This window comes from Eptatretus burgeri, chromosome 12, assembly GCF_056783735.1.
Source record: "Eptatretus burgeri isolate ZD-2024b chromosome 12, Ebu_testis_v1, whole genome shotgun sequence".
Classification (NCBI taxonomy): Eukaryota; Metazoa; Chordata; class Myxini; order Myxiniformes; family Myxinidae; genus Eptatretus; species Eptatretus burgeri.
The window spans coordinates 35,877,535-35,900,536 of NC_140972.1; the positions used below are offsets into that span (position 1 = coordinate 35,877,535).

Genomic DNA, 23,002 nt, shown 5'->3' on the forward strand with positions numbered 1-23,002 from the left:
TTCACATCGCAAAATAATTGTGAACGTGACATCATGACGACCCTAAAATGAGCATCAAAATTAGGAGATCGTCCACTGACCAGAATAGGATCAAGCAAAGACAATAATGTGTTATTACTCACTTAACTATGATTCCGTTGAGGGTGAAAACAAGAAAGGATAACAAATATAGAGCAGGAAAGATCATCATGATGCCACAGGACAGATGGTGGCTCGAAAATAAACCTCCTCATAAAACCCCTTGGTTTGTCAGATCTCATGGCAGCATGGTACAGACCCGATTCCAAATGAAACCCCACCCAACTAAGTAATTTTCATCCTCGGTTCCACCCATCTTCATCCTTTAATTATGAAAGGGATCCTGTGCAAAACAGCCCATCTCCAAGGGAGGTTTTGAATCATGTTGATAAAATCATTCTCAGGACCATTACAGGTGCAATGTTGGAGTCTTCAGAGAGGAAAGAGCACATTAAGAGGTTCCACTATAGATATGGGCATGATATGCCATGTGGTGTTGTGTAGCTTATGTTGTACAGGATGAGTAATTGAGAAGGGGATAAGTATGGATGACTTCAAAATAGGAAGCCAAGTGTTTGGTATTTTTAGGAGCTTTTTTGTTGTTACAAATTCCAGTGTATGCAAATTTCAATAGATTTTCTAACTTCAAAATATATTGAGAATGTTTATACAGGTGGATGGTGCAATATTAATATTGATGAAAGTCAGGGGTGGTTGAAAAATATCTCATTCGCAAAAAAGTCAGAACTTGTGTTTTCAGTAGCATTGAATGATGCCAGATTGGTGAGGCCTCATTGCCTTGATGCAGTCAGGTCAGAGTTGAATGTAGAGAGATGGGGCCAAAAACATGTATATACAAATAAATCAGACGCACCTCCTGACTTGTGACCATGGCCGCGGATTATGTCTCACACAGTAAAACCGCATAATCCACAAAGAGCAACCATCTGTCTGCCCCCCCCCCCCCCGACAATTTTTTCCCACTTATGCAACCCACTCAACCAGAAGGCACATGATGTGATCGGCGGGTAAATCAAAACTTCTGGATAAAATCACAAACTGGTCCAACACGTGGAACATGTCTTTCAATCCAGACAAATCTCACACTCTCACTATGTCTCTTCGAAAGGACCGTTTACAAAACCCCCCCATCCACTTTCTCAACAATCCTCTGGAAGAAGTCTTTTCTTTCAAGCTTCTGGGTCTCACTATCTGCCATGACCTTTCCTGGGAAAGTCACATTTCCAACCTTGCCTCAAAAGCCAGTCGCCGACTGGGAATCCTCCGTCGTGCAAAGTCCTTCCTCGGCCCTCTTGAGCTCCTGACTACTTACAAAGCTTTTGTCCGTAGCCTGATGGAGTACTGCTCTCCCCTCTGGGCTGGTGCTCCTGCCTCCCACCTTTCTCGGCTTCACGCTGTCGAAACCAGGGCTTTTAAGATCATTGGCATCTCCCGCAATGAAGCTGAGTCTTTGGGCCTCTCACTCAATCACCGCAGGTTGGTCGGTGGTCTTTCTGTCTTCTACCGACTCCTCTCCAGCCTTGCCCCCCTGCTCTCTCTGCGATTTGTCCCAACCACATTTCCACAGGGCGCTCAAGGTCCGCCAACAACCCCCTTCTGGTAAAACTACCAAAATCACGAATCACTGCTCATCTTCACTCTTTCATTCCTCTTTTTTCCCGCCTTTGGAATAAACTTCCTCACTCTATTCTTTCCCATTCTTCCCTCCAGGCTTTCAAAACAGCTGTTCACCACCACCTCTTATCTTCCCCCATCCAAATCCTCGATCTTTTCTACCCCGATAATCCACCCAAGCCCACTTCCTTCAATTCTCCTGCTTTCCTTCCTGAAAGTCCCTGTAATGTCCATCTTCTCTTCGCCATGTTCCCCGTCCCATCCCCATCCCTCTCCCTTCCACAGTTCACCTAATGTGTCTGTTCCCCACTGTTTTGTCCCTTCCACTCCCGCCCCTCTTGTCTCATGCCTCCTTGCTGTGAGTTGTGTGTTAGCTCTCATACGAGCCTCGACCAAGGTATACAAAAAAAAAAAAAAAAAAAAAAAAAACAAAACTTGTGGTGTGAGACGAGCTTTTCACCGATCCCCATTGGACATAGTCATACACCAAAGTGTCACCTCCAACACAGAAGCCTCAGCCTGGCAACTCTGACAAACAGGTATATATATATATATATATATATATATATATATATATATATATATATATATATATATATATATATATATATTGTGGAAGGCTACAGGCACGGACTGAATCGTCCTCATCGAGGCCAAGTCTTAAATAAAAGAACTGCATGAATAGAAGTGAGGAGGGAAAATGAGTGAGTAAGAAAAATGTATGATGAAAAGTATATGATGTTTGTTTGCAAGAAAGAGAGATTAAAGTTAGCCCAGTAGGTATAGTTTGAGTGAGACAGAAAGTAAGACCAGCAATCCTGATGCGGAGAGTGTTAAGATGGTTCTGGGCATATACAGGGGCTGCAAAAGTCGGTATACAGTAATGAATAAAAGTACAGTCCTTATTGTATCCCTACTTTTGCATGTATATATATATATATATATATATATATATATATATATATATATATATATATATATATATATATATATATATATATATATATATATATATATATATATATATATATATATATATATATATATATTATGTGTGTGTATACACACATAAACAGTATATGGCATAATATTTCAAAAATATATTTGGCCTGATATGTTCTACTGGTTTTTATTGTTTTTGAAGAGGTGTCCAAGTCTGCTAATAAGGGCTGAGGAAAACTTGCCTTTTCATGCTTGCAAAAACATTTTTTTTTTTCTGGAGGACTAACACTTGATGCATTGTTTTACTTCACCCTCATGCAGAATTTTTTTTATTATTATTTTGTTATTCTTTCACAGGTATGCTGTCAGTGTGTTATGGCAACTGGATAAGGAAACGTATGAGGTGAAAGATGTGTGGTTTGGTCGAACTGTTATTCGATCTACGTACAAGCTTAGCTATGAGACAGCACAGGCCGTGATTGATGGAGGCCATATTGAGATTGCCACTGAGATTCCTGAACTCTGTGGAACTGAGGATGAGCAACAGGTATGCCACATCGTTCCTTCGGAATGATGGAGGTTGACTCAAAGATTTGTTTGAATCTCGTTTTCCCTTGTAAAATAATCTATTAAAAGGGTTTGTGAATAATTTACAAGAAAATGGCCTTCTCTTGCCATTTGCCAAAAATATCAAGGAAATATTTTATATCTATATGATTATATGTTGGACAGTCAGCTTAATGTTACCTCCTTTAATGAAGAACTTTAAAGTCCATGATGTAGGCAGCACATGTTTTTGCAAACCTAATCGTTTCTTGTGCATGAAATAGGGGGATGGAAAAAGGAAAGCATTTATTTAAAACAAAAAATGAAAAAAAACCATGGTTTGCTTTCCTAAATCAATGCTTTTTTATTGACAGGCACGCCTCGGTGAGCTGCGGGATGTGTTGAATATACTGACAGATGTGGCTCGGGCATGGCTATGCAGGCGCACAGCCAAAGGTGGCTTGCAGCTTGAAGGCTCTGAGGTTAGAGTGGAGTTTGATGGAGTACCAGGCACTGTGTCTGGCCTCACACCAAAAAAAGCACTGGAGGTGCATGAAACTGTGGCTGAGTGCATGATCGGGGCAAATGCCTGGGTGGCGCAGCATCTTTGCAAAAGCCTTCTGGGGTGCACATTACTGCGGCGTCATCCTTCACCAAGACCTGAGTTGTTTGGTCCACTGTGTAATGCTGCAGAGTCCCAAGGATTTCACATTGACATCAGGTAGGCCAAATGAGAGGAGTGATTAGTTAAGGACCACTTACATATTCCCTGTGAAAAAATCGGTGCAATTTTGACCCCACCACCCCCTCCCCATCCACGTTCCCTTTTCCCATCTGCCTTTCAGTCTTTCGCCCCCTCTCTTCAATCAGTTTTCCCTTTTGTATCCTTTCGGACAAATTTCCCAAAATGTGTTTTTCACAATTTTCAGCTTTTTATGCACGATGGATGCTCCCTGATGTGGCGATCGATTTTCTGATAATAATGAGAGTAATAATGCAGTTACGAAGATTTTCAAGGAAATGTAAATGAGAAACACAGAAACTTGCATACTGAATGAGGCCATTTGGCCCACCTGCATTGCATTAGGATTAGATCTTCAAACACTGCTCCATAATTAATGCCCTTCATGTGTGAGTATTGCTTCTAATTTTTAATTTTTTTTACAGTGAAGGCAAGTGGCATATATGTTCCTGTTGGTGCAAGTTTAAGAAATAGTGTAAACGTGTGTTTACCCTCCCCAGTCCTCATGTTTGCTGTCACCTCTTCCAGCCCAACTTCTATTTGCATAGAAAAAATAACATTAATATTGTCAGGCTGTGACTTGTATTCTTGGTTCTCGTGTTGAATGTTGAAATAGAAATGTCTTTTCATGTTTGGGTGGCGATTCATTGCAGCTGACCTGACCAACCCCCTAATACAGAGAAATGGCCGTTAAATGAGTCATTGTAGTTTGTCCTGCCATGCCTAAATGCTCTGTCTCCCTCTGTATTGCCCAGGTCCTCCTGCCCCCCCCTCTCTTTCTCTGTGTGTGTGTCTCTCTCTCTCTCTCTCTCTCTGTCTCTCTGTCTCTCTGTCTCTCTGTCTCTCTGTCTCTCTGTCTCTCTGTCTCTCTGTCTCTCTGTCTCTCTGTCTCTCTGTCTCTCTGTCTCTCTGTCTCTCTGTCTCTCTGTCTCTCTCTTCCTCTCTCTTCTTTTCGGACCATTGGACTAATCTTGGCAAGTCATTCTATTATTTGATTTTACTTTTTATTAATTCCAACTTGTACAACCTTTTGTTCAACCTTTTTTATTTGAACTCGAATGCATGTGAATTTCCATCTATATGGTGAGATAATTAGCTGGTTAACTCAAAATGTAATCGATGTCTGTACGTCCATCACTTATCGTGAGATGACAGAATCTCAGAATCTTTTTAATCCTTTTTAACCTTTTAATTATTTTTAAACCTTTCGACACTTTCCACCCTTTAGACCCCTTAAGACCCTATAGATCCCTTTAGACCTTTAGACCCCAAAAAATTGGAATGTAACTTTTTCACCTTTATACCCCATCAACCCTTTAGAGTTTAGACTATAAGACCCTTCAATCCCCTTAAACAATTTAAGACCATTTTATGAGACTTTAGAAATTTTTACATCCTTTAGAGTTATACCCATAAGACCCTTGAGACCCATTGGACCCCATGTTTGGAATGTACCCTTTAAACCCCTGAGATGGGACATGCAGACCCTTTCAACCCCATTGATCTTTAGACCCCTTACGACCCTTTAAACCAGGGGTTCTTAACCTTTTGATGATTCCAGATCCCCAATGGATTGCCCAACATGGTCCCATACCCCCTTCGCTTGACTGTCAAAATCATCATCATCACCAGTCCTATTAGTTGACAGTAAGAATTCCAAAGATGCCAATAGCTTGAATTTATTTTAGATATGGATAGCTAGGAATAGAACATGAAATGCAATCATAAGCATTTATCATCTATATTTACAAAAAAATAAATAAATAAAAATAAACCAATGTCACCCGCAGGGTGAACCGTATCTTGCCAAAATGTGACCACGTGTGACTTCTTTAAGGTCACACTGAGGTGAACAGAGCTGCTATCCACCAGGAGCGATTCCTTGAGGAATATCTGCCTACGAGAGATTCCGATTAGAATCGTTCTACAGAGTAACCATGAAAAATATGCGTTTGCCTCATAACGTCACCAAATGACGTCATAATGTCTCAAGCTTGACATATCTAGAAAGCACTCATCGAGGTGTTCAATTTGAGGTACTACACGATATGGTTCCTAAAACTTGAAAATTTGGCCTTGGGGTCAAATGTGTTTGACCTAAGGCGCTAACCATGAAGGTCATGGCCAATCGCCACCAAAAATTAATCAGCTGAGTGCCAGACCTTGAACTATATTCCCATGAAGTTTGAAGACCATCCGATCAAAATTACTCAAAAAATAAGGGTTTCGTCGACTCCCCTGATTTGCGCCAAAGTGAGCTTGACCTTTGACCTTGACCTTCAAAATTTTATGCACTGAAAGGGACCTCTATAGGCCTCTGATATGCGAAGTTACAAAAATTTCCGATGATAACTGTGCTCTGCAGAATTTTTTAGACGTGATTACAGATAAACAAACAAAAAAAAACATACAAGCTGACTAACATATCTTGCAAAAACTTCGTTTTGGCAAGATAACAATAACCGAGAAATTACAAATATACAAACATTGAATAAACTGAATATTGAATAACAGTGCTAGTTAGGCCTTAGTTATTTTATAACTTGGTTTACATAGTTCTTCAGCTAAAATGTAGGGTCAGTAGGTCGAAATATAAATATAAATATGATTTCAATTTTTAGAAATTGTATATTTTTATGATGTTTTTTTCGGATGTTCCAAGGAAAAGAAAAGGGTAGGTGGGGGGAAAATAAATATAAATCGGGGACCAGGAGGATCTAATATAAGAAAACATTGAAGATGGAAGACCATTCAAATGCAGGATGCCCATGTTCACTGTATCATCTGATGTGAAAAACAATATAGAAGGATTAAAACTTGTTTTTACAATATAGTCTGGCATGTTTTTCTTATAGAAACCTGTTGGATCATCAAACAAATGGAAACAATGCTGAGAAAATTACTGTCCAAGTCGTGGATGTCTGCGTGCACACCAGTGCATAGTGCTGGATATGAATAAAAAAAGGTGTCTACTAGGAGTCAACACGCTCAAAACGGTCAATCAGAGCCATAACCAGCTATTACTTTTCAGTGGGCATCTGATCGTACCGTCTCCCCATCCCCATGAGCACATCAAAGGCTGATTTTTGGTCCGTTGAAGGCTGAATATCAGCATCTCGCACGGAAACTTTGACGTACTTGGCACCGAAATCTTTCAATACGAACGACGGTGTACAACTTTCGATGGAAACAAAATTGGCACAATCGAGAGTAGCCTGCGAATCATCCCTGCTGCTGCACTGAATTGATGCAATCGTTCGGCCAGAATATTCGTCGTCAAGATGTTGTGTGATTAAATCACCAATACAGTCACTCGAATTTATACCGCTGACATACTTCTTAACAATCACTTTCGCCCCAGAAAGCACATTCAATCTGAATCACGCTGGCCACTGCTCAGACGCCATGACCGAAGACTACTGCGCAGTTTGGTTCAAGGGGACTCGGCATGTTGGTGCGCGTTTGCAAAATTATATTTTAAACATAATTGCCGACGGTTACATTTCGGGTTTTGAAACTTTTGCACCTTCGGCGGAAAATGTATAAATATAAAAGGCTAAAAATGTGTTTTATATTTGTATTTCATTTTCGGCAAATATACCGTCGGCGGATCTGTAAACCAAGTTATAAAATAACTAAGGCCTTATAATCTAACATTCTAACCAACTATAAATTAATAAATCAAATATATACAAATATTTAGAGATCGAGTCCCATACGCCTAGCATTTAGTTCCCATACCCCCGGTTAAGAACCCCTGCTTTAAACCGTTGTAGACCCATTACATCTGTAGACCCTTTAAAACACTTTTGACCCTGACATCCTTTAGACCACTTTAGACCGTTTAAACCCGAACTACTGTTGGAACATACCCTTTAGACCCTTTAAATCCTTAGACCTTTAAGACTATTTTTCAACCTTGTAAGACCCTTTAGACACTTTGAGATCTATTAAAACCTAACTACTTTTGTGACGTACCATTTAGACCCCTTATGTCTCCTTATGACCCTTTAAACCCCTATTATAAACCCCTTATGCCTGTAGCCCATTTTGACTATTTTGACCCCTTTAGACATTTTAAGATTCTTCCAACCCTTTCAATACTTTCGACCCTGTAGGCCTTATAGATACTTTAGTTTAGACACTTTAGATCCCTTCGACCAGTGATCTTCACTCAGTTTTCGAGGGGCGTCACTTTTGCCGATGACATCAGTATGAGAGCTGCCACACCGCCTGCAGGACGCCGTGATGGCTGCTATTAGGCCCCGCCCCCACGTGCTCTTCTTTGTTGTGGTTAACTGGCTCCAAGCATCATTGTTTGTATACTGCAACCATATCCTAATGTAGTGATGTTATTTTTATGCTTCACGTCGGAACTCTCATTTGAAACCATTGGGTCAATTTGATAGCATTTATGGCAGATCATTATGGGGGTGTTTTCACATTTGTGTATTATCGCCCACACGCCAGGGGCTGCACTTTGGGCCACCAGGGGCCGCCAGTGGCTCGCGGACCGTGTACTGAAGAACAGTGCCTTCGACCATTTAGAACCTAACTACTATTGGAATGTACCCTTTAGACCCCTTAGATCATTTAGACCACTTATGACCCTTTAAACCCCCTATAAACCCTTTAGACCCCCTAAACATGCAGACCCTTTAGAGTTGAGACCATTAATTTAGACCCCTTTAGACCTTTGAATCATTTTAAGACAATTTCAACACGATGTGCACTCCCACCCATTAGACCCGATAACACCCCATTTAGGGTCTAAAAAAAGAGTTGATAACGGGGAAAAAAGAGGAACATTTTTCATCAATTCAGGAGCCACTCATTCCACATAGTTTTCACGGCACGGATTTCAATCATGTTATTCGATCTTTCAGCCATCACGGGCCCCTAGTTTTCCATTAAATCAAACTGAAAATAAACTTTGTTACCTAATACATCCCAACTACGACCACTTTCCATCGGTAGACGAGTCTGTCCATTAATTATTTTTGATGTTTATTTATATTTATGTATTTTTTTTATTCGTCATTGCTTGTACACCAAATATATTTAGTCTTCAGACTTTTTGTTTGGTGTTTGATAATAAAACCGAAATTATATTATAATTTATGTAGTCGTAGTAGCAGTAGAAAGCCTGGTGTTGGCGTCGTGGTTAGGGTAGCGGCTTGGGATCCAAAAGGTCCTGAGTTCAAGCCCCGTTGGCCGCTTGAATTAATACACACCAGGAGGTTGACTCAGCCTGTCATCCTTCCGAGGTCGGCGAAGTGAGTACCAGTGTACTGGGCGTGGTGTATGCCGCGGTTAGAATAGGTGTACCATATCCCTGTGTCGTAAGAGGCGACCAGGATTGCGTCAGGAAGGGCATCCGGCGTAAAACCTGTGCCAAATCATTATGCGGATCATAACGGATGATCCGCTGTGGCGACCCCTAACAGGAGCAGCCAAAAGAAGAAGAGAAGTAGTAGTAGCAGTAGTAGTAGATTATGGTGATATACAGCACAAGCTGGATGGGTAGAATCACCTCCTTTTTTTGTCTTCTTTGTTTCCTTGCATTTCCTGGAAATGATAGCAACTATGCATAAAATTGATGACGTTTTGACAAACCATTGTTTCTTCAAACTTTGTAATCTTGGCTATCTACTGAAACTTATTTAATTGTCCCAATTATTCCCACCTTGTGGGATAGGCTGGGAACGTTTTTGACCCCCCAAGTCTTTCAAGAACCAGCTTACCAGGCCTGTCGTTTGACTCAATGTGGCAGGAATTTGTTATTTGTTCAGGTTACCAGCAATAACTCGCATACTTTTCATGAACGACATCGTGGAATGTATCAGGTGCACAAACCAGTTAGCAGATTGGCCATGCAGATTAATCTGAAAAACTGTGCACTTTGTGATGCAATACTCTGCCTGTGATCAAGCACTAATCATATACTTTGTAGTGATGGCTGAGATAAATGCAACCCAGACAAGACAACTCACCAACTTTCCCCTATATTCAGCCAAACAAAGCATTTTCCACCCTTATCCATCAGCATTGCTTTAAATGTAGCATTCAGCCATTTGACTGCATCCATTTGGCTCTTCACTTTCCTGTACTTGGCTTTTCTTCAAATGCAGCATTTGGCTATTTGTTCGCCTTTGTTCCAAAAACATTACATATATATATATATATATATATATATATATATATATATATATATATATATATATATATATATATATATATATATATATATATTTAGATGGCCATAGACCAGTGATTCAAGATAAAGTCCATCTTATTTCCAATAGCGTTCATTGTATCTTCTTCGACAAGAAAAAGCCAACCACTCTGTCGGATGGGGCGTTCTGTTGTAGATTGAGACGGCCTGTGATCGGCTTTTTCCTTTAATGAGAGTGAGGTTGCTTTTGTCATAAACTTTCTCTCTTTATGGCAGGTCCAAGCTTATCAAATGTTGCAGAATACAGTGGCAGCAATTTGCATTTTTCAACATAATGCCAAAGATTGAAACGTTTTCAGCATAAGTCCACCAGAGATGGGGCCATATCATTTTCTTAGTATTTGCCACGACAAAAGTATTGGGGTGCAGCTTCATGAAGCAGTGCTCTGCTGGATCAGGTTTCCTGGCTGTTTGGAGATTGTAACCTTCATATGGACATCAGTAGTAAATTTACCTTCGCTCGACCGATACTTTCAAGGTATTGCTATTATCTTTTTAAAGGTTTTGAGGGGGTCAGAGAGAGGTGGGGGGGGGGCGGGGACACAATATGTCTTTGTCTTGTATGTACTGCATGTAGTTTATGTATGAGCGCCTCTGTAAGTCTGATAGAATTTTTTTTTTTTTAAGGTTTATTAATGTGAATAAATCCAAGTTCGGACGAATACTTGTTACGAATGGTCCACAGAAAGAATCAATTTGTTTTGGTGTGCATACGTGCGTGTGCACACAGGTAGCCTCAATCTCCGGCTGGAATGTTTTGGATTATAAACTGAGATCAATGCCTGAAATAAAACTGCAGAAAAACTGACAGGCAATAAAAACAAAATTAATTTTTAATTAAAACTGCATCCATCCATATTTACATGCCTTAATGAACCCCCACTTCTCACATCCTCCTAATCAATGTTTCTTTTCTTATTTTTCCCTGTCTGACTTTCTAAGTTCGAACAAGGCCCTCTCTGATTCCTTGGAGAAGACAAAAGATCATGGGGAGCCACTTCTTAGCCGCATCCTTCGCATGTTGGCGACGCAGGCAATGTCCAACGCTCTGTACTGCTCCTCCGTCTCGGTGCCTCAACACGATCTAAAACACTATGGTATGGCATCCTATTAAAAAGGATACACATTCAACAGATGTGCCAGACTTCCACCAGATGGCAGATTTCAGCCTTTTGTGCTGCCAAATTAGACTACATTTAAAAGTTTTTCTTTTTCCTCTCTCCTCTGATACCATGATATTAACTGAGGTTGCGTACAGATGGTTTCAGAAGAATTGTCCATTTTGAAACATTTCATTTTTGAAGTAATTTTTTTTGCTACCTGTTTTATTATGAACTAGTATAAAAGCCTGTCAAAATGACAGGTTTTAATTATTTCATTCAAAATATTCAAAGACTCTGCAATGTGTGATGTTTCGGAGCAAGAATGGTTATTTTAAAACACTGCACGTACAAATGTGACCCTATTTGTTTTGTTTTTTAAATCTTCTGGGATGTTTCCTTTTGACAGGATAGTCTCATGAGCATGCCAAAGTCTGAAGCCTCGGCCTAGTGTTGGGTGTGCTTCTATCTTCTTTATTTATGAGGCATCCTACGTGCGTAAATGAATGCTCGTTTTACTCTGCGTGTGTTGCACACCATGTGCAGCTAATTTCACTTCCCTGCACCTTGAATTTATTTATTTATTTTTCTGAGTTTCCGTATACCACCTTTGACGCCCGGTTGCAAGTCACCATATACATTTCCAAAAGAAGAGACGTAATTACTCTTTTATGAAAAACGTGTTTCAAGTTGTTTTTTTAATCCTGAAAAATATACCATAGGGAACACACAGTCGTGCTCAAAGATTGGCCTTTAAACCCCTTATTTAATTGTCCAAATGAAGGGGGAGAGACAAATACACATATACATATTGTGTTTTATACTAGGTAGATAAATAATTATTTTAAAATTTTTCTTTTTTATACTAAATTAGAACTCCTCATCACATCTTTGTTTAAAAAAAAAATACATTACTATAGAGTATAGACACACATAAATAATTGTAAAAACACAATACCAAGTATTTCACTTTTTCTTTTATTTGTAGGAGCAAGGCTCATGAAAGAGCAAGGAAGAACTGATGGTGGAACAAACATCAGGGGAATGAACAAACAGGATAAGAGGAGGGGGAAGAAGGAGTAGCCTGGGTATGAATGTCAACCCATCTATAAACTGTCATCCTGCTGTTTCTCAGGCAGGGCGGTTCATCAGTGTATGTGCCATCCGTCGGATGGACATTAAACTTGGCACCCCATCTGCTGACATTAGTTGGTGGGCATTAAAGATCCTACAATCTCCTTCATGAAGAGTCAGCGAGTTATCGCTGACACCGTGAACAAATTACAAATTCCTGCTTAAACATACAGGGGGCAATGCACCAGTGGCACCGTCGTACTCCTGCAAGAAATGATGTCACGTGCTGCATACGAGCAGATGAATGAAGCCACTCTTTCTCCATTGGCAACGGTATTTTCTGCTGCAGGAAAAGACCTCCAGACAGGTTTTACCCAAGCTGGAATGGCACTGTCATTATCACATCAAATAAACGAATAATTCAAGAAATGCATGATGGACTGAGAAAATCAAATCCTGCCAATTTATATGCTATTTGAAAATCAATGAATGCTTGAAACTTTCCAGCCAGCTCCTCCACAAGCCTCTACAGTCTACAGTCAACACTCTATCAAAGAATCTCTAAAAAGAAAACAGACATCCTAATTATTTCTTCAGTTTGAGATCCCCAATAACACATATATGCGTTTGAATAGTATTCTACGTGTAGGTTCCGCATTTTAATCTCCTGGCAATGCAGCTTTACATGTACTCTCTGCAGGGTTGACTTATCAAAACAGCTGCAGTGAATGTGACACCTTCTTGGCTTTACACGTGTCACAACATGTGTTGTTTTATTCCCATCCACTATCCTCTCCTGATTGTCCCTGGTACGAACCACTTCCACTGCCAGTCAGCCACCCAGGCTCTTTGTAGGAAAATTGGATGAACCAACAAAGCAGCAATTGTCGGTTGCTGCATGATCCAGAAGACATTGCAGCTGATGTCAAGCAATGCAAATAGCTCAGGTTAGGAGATAATTGTATCCAACCTTAAAATATCCTTAATCAGATGTCCATGTCCCAAATAGTAATGGTGTACAGGAAGACCCAGGCATGTTGGTGCAAGTGCAAGCAAGGTACCTGACTTTGTTGTTACTTGTATATTGATCCACGTCTGCTGCTTTCTTGTACATGTTGTGATTTGACAGCCATCCAATGGCTTTGTACAGAAAAGGATCCACAAATATTTATCGGGCCTTTACTTTCATGTCTTCTGAAGAGTCAAAAATTCTTTATCACGTGTCTTGGTGTGTGTTCCACCCTGCGGCACAGAACATTATTTGCTTGATGGACAAGTGTTCCTTACTCTAGGGCTCTGATTTAAACATGATCCTCACTGGATGCCGCAGTTTGTTTCAGCACTTGAGAAATTCATTATCTCTACATAAGGTATCCTTCACCGTGACATTGCCATAAAGCACAGTGAATCAGATGCTCTTCGCTGCAGAATTAATGATATTTCGCCAAATTCTTTCTGCAGTTTGCCCCCCTCCCCTCTCCCTCAGGTGTGTTGCAGAATATATACTGGAGACATAAACACCCTTTGTCACTGACAGGTCATGAATCTGTGCTTTTGGAGTGGAGAAAAGATTAACTGAATTTTCCTTTGCGATATTCTTGAATTAATCAATCAGGGCTTTGATCACAATCACATTTGCATTCTTTTACTTTTTTTCTTTTTTTCATATTCTGGTAGGATTCAGTGTTACGGGGCCTGATGTATGGGGAGGTACCAAGGTTTTCTCATTCCTGTGCGATCTTGCTTGTACAGCCTCAAGATTCCCTTTAGGAAAACCATGGAGACCGGCCAAATTTCTGCATCACCACGCTTTCTCATCGTCTCAAGCGTCTATATACATACTATCAGATTCTGGTGCATTAGATACTTCTTATCGTTGATTCGACCATTCACATTTGCGTTTTTGGTTGCATTTTTGTGCACAGATAATTTTGTTTGGCTTCCACACAAGTCTAAGTGCCACCTTCGATCCTGTAAAATAAACGTATAAAATGGTATCGCCAACACAACCACAACTAGCATCACTCCGACATGTACTATGTGCTACAAACACCTTGCTGGGGCTGCAGGATGGCCTCGAGGTATGTGCATCCTCTCCTTGAGCTGTCTAATCTGTGTTTGAATCCAAACTGAGCTATAACCTGTCATCCTGGTGGTTTGCAGGCAGGGTGACACATTCAATGTGTGTGCCATCCCTTGGTTTTGCGTGAAACTCAGCATTCCGTCTGCCAGCACTAGTTGGTGGATGATAATGATCCTGGGGTGTACGATGTGAAAAGTATGCAAGCTATCCCCGGCACACTGGCAAAATTCTAAATTCCTGCTCGAACCAACAAGGGGCACTGCATCAGCTGCACCCTCTTGCAATGATGCAAACCAACAACCACATGCCACACACAAAATGAATAATGAACTTTCTTTTTGATCCTTTAGAGCAGCTTGTTTAATACAAGTTGATCTGGAATATATAGAATTGCAGTTCGGATGGTGTGTCCATATATATATATATATATATATATATATATATATATATATATATATATATATATATATATATATATATATATATATATATATATATATATATATATATATATATATAGTGTGTATATATATATATATATATATATATATATATATATATAGTGTGTATATATATATATATATATATATATATATATATATATATATATAGTGTGTATATATATATATATATATAGTGTGTATATATATATATATATATAGTGTGTATATATATATATATATATATATAGTGTGTATATATATATATATATATATATAGTGTGTATATATATATATATATATATATATATATATATATATATATATATATAGTGTGTATATATATATATATATATATATATATATATATATATATATAGTGTGTATATATATATATATATATATATATATATATAGTGTGTATATATATATATATATATATATATATATATATAGTGTGTATATATATATATATATATATATATATATATATATATATATATATATATATATATAGTGTGTGTATATATATATATATATATATATATATATATATATATATATATATATAGTGTGTATATATATATATATATATATATATATATATATATATATAGTGTGTATATATATATATATATATATATATATATATATAGTGTGTATATATATATATATATATATATATATAGTGTGTATATATATATATATATATATATATATATATATGTATATATATATAGTGTATATATATATATATATATATATATATATGTATATATAGTGTATATATATATATATATATATAGTGTATATATATATATATATATATATATATAGTGTATATATATATATATAGTGTATATATATATATGGTGTATATTGACCACAATTCCCCCGATGTAAATATGTATGGCATTACATGAGACTCGGTGGTATAATGATAGTGTTTGTTCTCAGTATGCAAGGCTGGCGGTTCGAACCCTGGATGAGTCATTCCAAAGTCTTTATAAATGGCACGTGTTGCATCCTTGCTTGATGCTTGGCATTTAAAAAGGGGGGGGGGGAGCTTGGATAAACAACCATAGGTTGGCAATGATTTTGCAGGCTCGATGGGTTTAAAGGCTTCCTCACGCATGGAAGTTGCTTCCAAAGGAACTCTATTTATTATTAGCTCACCTGGAACGTCGTTCTGGGGAACTTATGGGATGACGCATTGTCCGTCCGTCCACAAATACTTTCAACAACTTCTCTGAAACGACAAACACGATTTTGATGAAACTTGACCACAACCTTTATCACCCGTGATGTACCAAAGTTTGTTCATGGCATGAAAAAAAATCCATACGTATTTATTTTCTTCTCCATTATATATTTTGTGGGTCATCCATACTTGCCAGTGGTTCCCTGGTTATCTTATCCAGCCGCTACCAGGTGAGCGCCCAGTGGTACTGCCCCATGTTTAATATTACTATTAGTGCTGCTCCTGATGGGAGGGGGTATCACAAATTTGTATAAAATATGCCACTTCTGGGGGAATTAACCTGCCCATAAGGATGGATTCCTCAACATAGTAATACAAATGGTTAATAATACCGGTGGTTATTATTGAGCATCTAAAACTGAAGAAATAATGAGGATGGCTGTTTTCCCTTGAGAGATGTCAAAGTTTCAACGATTTTTTTTTGTTTTTACAGCAGCATCAAATTGGCTGGACTTGGGCAAGTAAAAGGTTAATTTTCTCAGCTCGCCTGCACTTTGACAGCAATCTTGTGCATTTTCTATATCCTTCCACCCTCGTGATCCTTTTGATACATGATTACAAATGTTGTCAGTCCAACTAAAGGGTTGCTCAAAATCTAGAGCTTTTCTGATTCTCTTTGCAGCCGCTACCAGGTAAGCACTGTTTGGGAATATACGGGAATATATTTGGGAATATATGGTTGTCTTATGGGCTGGCAGGACAGCTTAGAGGTAGGTACGTGCACTCACCTTTGAGCTGTCTAGCCTGGGTTTGAATCCCAACCCTGTTATAAACTGCTTCCTTGGTGTTTCTCAGGCAGAGCAGTCGTGTGCACTGTCCATTGGAAGGACATTAAACCGGAATACCAATCTGCCAACACTGGCTGTTCGTGGACATTAAAGATCCTTTCTCTTTTGTGAAGAGTAGGTTAGTCATTGCTGACACTCGTGCTAAGTGCCAAATTCCTGCTTTGATTGATTGTCGGGAAGGCGATTGCAAACCACCATGCATTGGATGTAAAACTGGGTGTCCCATCTGCCAGCATTAATTTGTGGCTGTTAAAGATCCTACAGTGTCGTTCGAGAAGAGTCGGCGAACCTCGGTGCTGGGCCCACTCTCATAAAGGGTCCATAATGACCAAAAAGATGCACAATTTTTTTTTTCAGCATTATTCTCTCATCAAAAACTCTCTCAAATGTTTATCACATTGATACCAAGTGGTATCTTGTTAAATTTATGCTGTTGAACAACATGGTGGTGATTAAATATCTGAAATCACCTTAGAGCTGGCATTGAACTGAGACAAGGAGCTAAAATCACTTGTGTGAAAGTAATCTGTAGGTGGTATTATAAAAACAGCTACAGGGCTGTATGGTCATGTTTAGATACAATGACAACTTTGTACGTTTGAGGAATTTTGATTTTGTCATGAGATCTGACTTCAGCACACACTACTAGGCTTTTCAAAAGTGAACAAGCTACCAAATGAGCTATCTGTTACTTTCCTCATCCTGTAACACTCAGCCTTGTATGGGGGTCTCCCATCAAAGTACTGTTGGGGTCTGGTGCATTCAAACCGATAAATCTCAGAAAATGAAATCCATTTTTATTATGAGATGCTTATAAAATATTTTTAAGTTAAAAGAATGGATAAAAATAAAATTACATTGTCCTACAAACTTTGAATTGGTTTATACATATTTATGAATGCAAAATCGTAAATTCCACAAGTTGTTGGTGAGGTATTGTAGAGTTTTAACAACTGATCATTGGAAATATGAGCAGCCAATGACTTTGTTTTAAAATAACTCAATTATCCTCTGCATGCTTCTCTCTCCCTTATTCTACCCTCTCCTCAACTGAACAGGCCTTGCCTTACCTTTGTATACACACTTCACATCCCCGATCCGCCGCTACGCTGACATACTGGTTCACAGACAGCTACTCGCAGTCCTGGCTGCTGAAAATGGTGATTTTGAAGATCCCGAGGTTATGCTATCCAGTACTTCTCTGGAGGAGATTTGCCAGCATCTTAATGAAAGGACCAGGGTAAATGTACTTCCCTTCAACCCCTCCTTCCCTGCTTTCCCCCAGTTGGTGGAAGTCCTCCTTGGTTTGGAAAGATATTCCCTCATGACAATCCAAATCAATTCTTCTTTTCTTTTTTTTCTGGTCCTTCAAGATGGCAACTCAACATCTCATGCCAGCCTCTTTACCTGCCACCCTCATCCTGATAATTTTCTTCTGCTCTCATGAACCTTGTTCATAATGTTGCACCCTCTGTCGTTTGTCTCTTCGACAAACCTTAATTTCTGTTTAGAAAAGAAAACAAAAAAACACCAAAAATGAGGCATGAAATCTGAAATAACGACGTGGAGAAGAATGTGTGTGTGTGTGTGTGTGTGTGTGTGTGTGTGTGTGTGTGTGTGTGTGTGTGTGTGTGTGTGTGTGTGTGTGTGTGTGTCCTCCTTAACTCCAAAACCATGAAACCTAGTAGCCCCAAATTTTGCATGGTAGTGCATTAATGAAATTGGGTGTTTGGGTTAATTTAAACACCCCTTTTGAAGATAATTAACGGCCTTATTTCATTATCTTTTAGCAAGGTGTGATCCTTGGTCAGCCCCTGAGTCAGCCCTCTGGCACCTTGCTGGGGTCTTCATTCACCATTTTATTTGGCCTGTTCAACAATGCTTTGATTTTAAACAAGCTGCAACGGTTTCTTCACAATAAAATGCTTTCATTTTTAGCTTATCTGGAATTAGATTCCAGATAAGGTATTGTCATTGCGCACCGTCCATCCGTCCATCCGTTCGTCTCCTTTTTCGACTTCTCCGGCCAAACCGCTGGGCCAATCCAGCTGAAATTTTGCAGTAACGTTCATCTCCTGACTGCTCGCAGGAATTGCAAAGCTCGTTCTGGTCACATGACTTTTAAGTATGTCAAAATAGCCGACTAAGTAAATTTCTTCAAAAATCATCTTCTCCAGACCCACCAGTCAGAATGCTACCTAATTTGGGTTAGAGCATTAGGCCATAGCAGCAATGTTAAATTGCAAAGGTCATGTTGATCATGTGATCGGAAGTGTCACAATGGTCTTAGCCCCATAAAAAGTGTCAAGTGTCATAAAAAGTGTCAAGTGTTGACAGCCCCATAATGATCATTTTCATGAATGATTTCACAAGGTATATTTGTACATTACAGCAATACCAGACTTGCAGACACTGATCACAAAAAAATATATATATTTTATATATATATATATATATATATATATATATATATATATATATATATATATATATATTGCATTTTCTTCTTTTGATCTTGTGTTGCTAAATTTGTGTGGTGTTGATGTGACGCAGACATGATGGGCTGAATGGCCTCCATTTGTGCCTGATTTCCTTGTGTATGTCAATTTTTGTGAAAATCTTGTAAATTCCTTCAAAAATCTTCTTCTCCAGACCCACCAGTCAGAATGCTACCAAATTTGGATTTCAACATTAAGATAGGGTTGTGATGTTAAATTTCAGAGTTCATGCCGATCACATGACCGTAAATGTGTCAAAATGGCGGACTTGGTAAAAATTTTGGAAAATCGCATAAATTCCTTCAAAAATCTTCCTCACCAGACCCACCATTCATAATTCTACCACATTTGGGTTACAGCATTTGGCCAGAGCCCAAATAAGGTGCAGGTACAGTGGTCCTATTTTTTTTTTCACTTTCTTCACTTGCATCATTGAATGCTTGATCATCAAACCTATGAATCGCTGGATACAATCCAATGCTTATAAACACCCGGAGATGCCAATGTTTGTGGCTTTATTTCATTTCCACATGTGATAACCTCTAGAATCTCTTAACCTGAGCCAAATTTCATAATTTAAATGGCAGACTTTACCTCAGCAGCAGTTCCAACTGCGAAAAAAAATAAAGTGTTCATTTGTCCAATTCGTACTTTGTTTGATGCTCTGGTCACCTCCAGGTGATTGGTTTTTATATGACCAATCGGTGATTGCTGATTGCTTGCCAAGCCTGCCGTTCCTTTTCAACCATTTTGTTGGAGTGCTTGCTTGAGTGCTTAATCCACTTGGCGAGCATTCTCCAAGCTGCTTTATCATCATCATCCTCATTGATATTGATCTTTATTGGGCCATTGGCCCCATGATGACCATTTTCATGGATGGATTTCACAAGGTATATTTATACAGTATTGCATCAGCTGCAAACAAAACTTAATTGAGACAACTTCTTATCGAAAAAGCGAGCACTCCGTGGCACATTACTGCAATACCAGACTTGTAGAGCCATTTCTTCTATTAAATGTGGCAACATCTCAGATCGGTGAAATAGAATGGGTGTAGCCAAGGAAATAAAATATAAATCATCAATTTGAATCCTCATCCTCAGGTTTTAGTTTTATTTTTCACTTTATTGAAAGGCTCTCCAGAGAGATGTTCATTTGCAAGCCATGGTGATACATGGCTAAAGTACACACTGTCACTCTGCTAAACACAATCAAAGATGTATCAATTGACGTATGGTGTTGTGCGGTGCCAAGCCTGCCATTCATTAATTATCAACTGATGTATTTAAGCCATGGCGAGACAGTAGACGGCAGTGTAAATGACTTTTTCTCATAGCTGCTGTCGTTTCTGAAAATAAAATTACAAATTGAAATTCAAGACGCTGTTAGTTAATAATGTAAATTAATTCCATATATAAACGTACTAGTAAAGGTGCCCGTCTTCGACGGGCGTCACTGGCAACATATGGTAAAAGACAGATAGCATGAATGTATTTTAAACAATATATTATATCATTTTTATCCATTGATTATCATTCAGGTTTTCCCCTTCGACTGTCCCGCAGTAGCTCCACTTCGATGACATTACCACATAGTTTAGTGACTACACAACGTGTACCATTCGTGAGTTCCGGAGGATCCATAGAGCGCATTAAAATTACAGGGCACCCTGCTTTAAAGTGATCCAAAAGGCCGGATCAGTTTCGTGTACATATTCATATGTTGTAGATTTTAGCTGGCCGGATCAGTTTCGTCTACATATTCATATCTTGTAGATTTTAGCTGATTCTGAAACTGTTAATAGCATGTCGATCGGATGGTTCTGTGATTTTCTACGGTAGTAAACAGAAGTACGACTTAAGCCTGTACGCCACTATGCGGAGACCAGAGGACCTAATATTTCACAACAAACTAAAAACTCACAAAATTTGAAGATATTTTAAATAAACAATTTATTATAATATCAATTAAATATCATTTTTATCCATCGATAATATGAATTGTTTTGTACAGCTATAGTTGTTCTCCTGGGATCTGTGCATCCATCCACGATCTATGTTCTAATCAAGTGCAGTAGGAATAATAAAAACAGCACCGTGCGGGAGTGTAGGTAATCTCTCCAAAGCTCTTGGAAAGCCTTAAAATGCATCACGATCGGTTTGATTGTGAACAGATATACGGACATCGAGACCGGTTTTATTAGGTCATCATGAAGGTACCGCTTGATATTACGCATTGAAATAGAGATATGAATACTCAAGTGAGTTTATTATATTCTATGATTGATAGCTTATTGACAGCTCAATAACATGAGCAATTTACTATGGCATATAGTGATTAATAATAACACTCTACAAAAGGTTTAACGAACTCATCTTTGTGGTCCTCTAAAAAATGGGGAACATTTTTATTTCTTTTTTCTGCAATAATTCCTCCCATTTTGCAAATGGAGAACATGAACTGTTTAACTACCATAATCATCAAAACGAATTTTGAGGGGCCTCTTAAGGAAGACAATAATATCATTACTGTATATGTCAAAGCTTGTTTCATTTCATGCAGTAACAAAAATCTGATGGTGGAACAAAAAAAGGGGCGTGCCGAAATATTAATATGGATGTTCCGTTGTCTTAGTTAAATCTGCGAAATGTTGAAAATGTAACTTTCACCTTGGCGTGGGTATGCTGTGCACCACTCGGAGACGGACTCCTTATGGAATACTTTATAAGTTATTTGGGGAGAGTTGTTTCCAAAACCCAAGCTCATTGCAGATGCTGCAGAGAATGTAATGGCAGATGAAGGAACAGCAGGTGGGAACTCATTCATTCATTCATCATTAATTCCTTACACCTTGTGTTCACTCTGTGAGATTGGAGTATCGTGTGTTCATGGACAACTGTGGAACTTGCTGTGAATCCACTTTCCATCCATCCCTTTCCTCCATCCATCCCTTCCCACCATTTCTACAGAGACATGACAGATGTAAATAGACACCTTAAATTTCTTCATTTCATCTGTATAATGCAAGTTTTACTAAGTGATTTGGACTAATATTCAACTATTTATTTGCAGAAACGAGTTCCTGGGTCATGTATGACAATTAACTATGCCTCGAACCTAGGGAGCACACAAATTTTGCTATTTTCAAAGAGGACAAATTGTTGGCCATTCGGAAGGTGGAGTCAGCCAGCATCAGATAGCTCAGAACCTTGGCATTCCACTTTCTATGGTCAATCGGGTGATTGAGCAATTCACCAGCAAAGACAAGGAATCCACAGCTTCCCGTTCTGGTTGATCTTGGCCCTGAGAAAGGTATCTTCAAGTTGTCAAGTGGTCCATTGAGAAAACTCTCCGTTGCAAGGCAGCAGATGTTGCAGAGGAGGTCCAAGTAAGCTCAAGAACTGCCATGCGGTACCTTCATCAACTGGGCTACTATGGGAGAGCAACTTGGAGAAAACCTCTTCTTAGACCAGCCAACATTCAAAGGAGAAAGAAGTGGGCTGAGAAGATGGCCAACAGAACCTTGGAGTTTTGGCAAACTCATTTTTGCAGATGAGTCCCAATTTATTCAATTTTCTGAGAGTGGATGCGTATGGGTCTGGAGACTCCCCAGTCAAGACTTCTCTTTGAACCGATTGCA

At 38.8% G+C, this 23,002-nt stretch overlaps 1 protein-coding gene across 2 annotated transcripts in view; it reads left to right on the forward strand.

Moving 5' to 3' along the window:
* Positions 1–23,002, forward strand: part of DIS3L (DIS3 like exosome 3'-5' exoribonuclease) — a 102,449-nt gene that overhangs the window by 53,828 nt on the left and 25,619 nt on the right. For both annotated transcript variants that reach the window (XM_085850139.1, XM_085850140.1), the window contains 4 exons: positions 2,953–3,142; positions 3,516–3,862; positions 11,061–11,215; positions 17,923–18,104. In XM_085850139.1, coding sequence (XP_085706265.1) covers positions 2,953–3,142; positions 3,516–3,862; positions 11,061–11,215; positions 17,923–18,104 — 874 coding nt within the window. The remainder of the gene's footprint in view (positions 1–2,952; positions 3,143–3,515; positions 3,863–11,060; positions 11,216–17,922; positions 18,105–23,002) is intronic.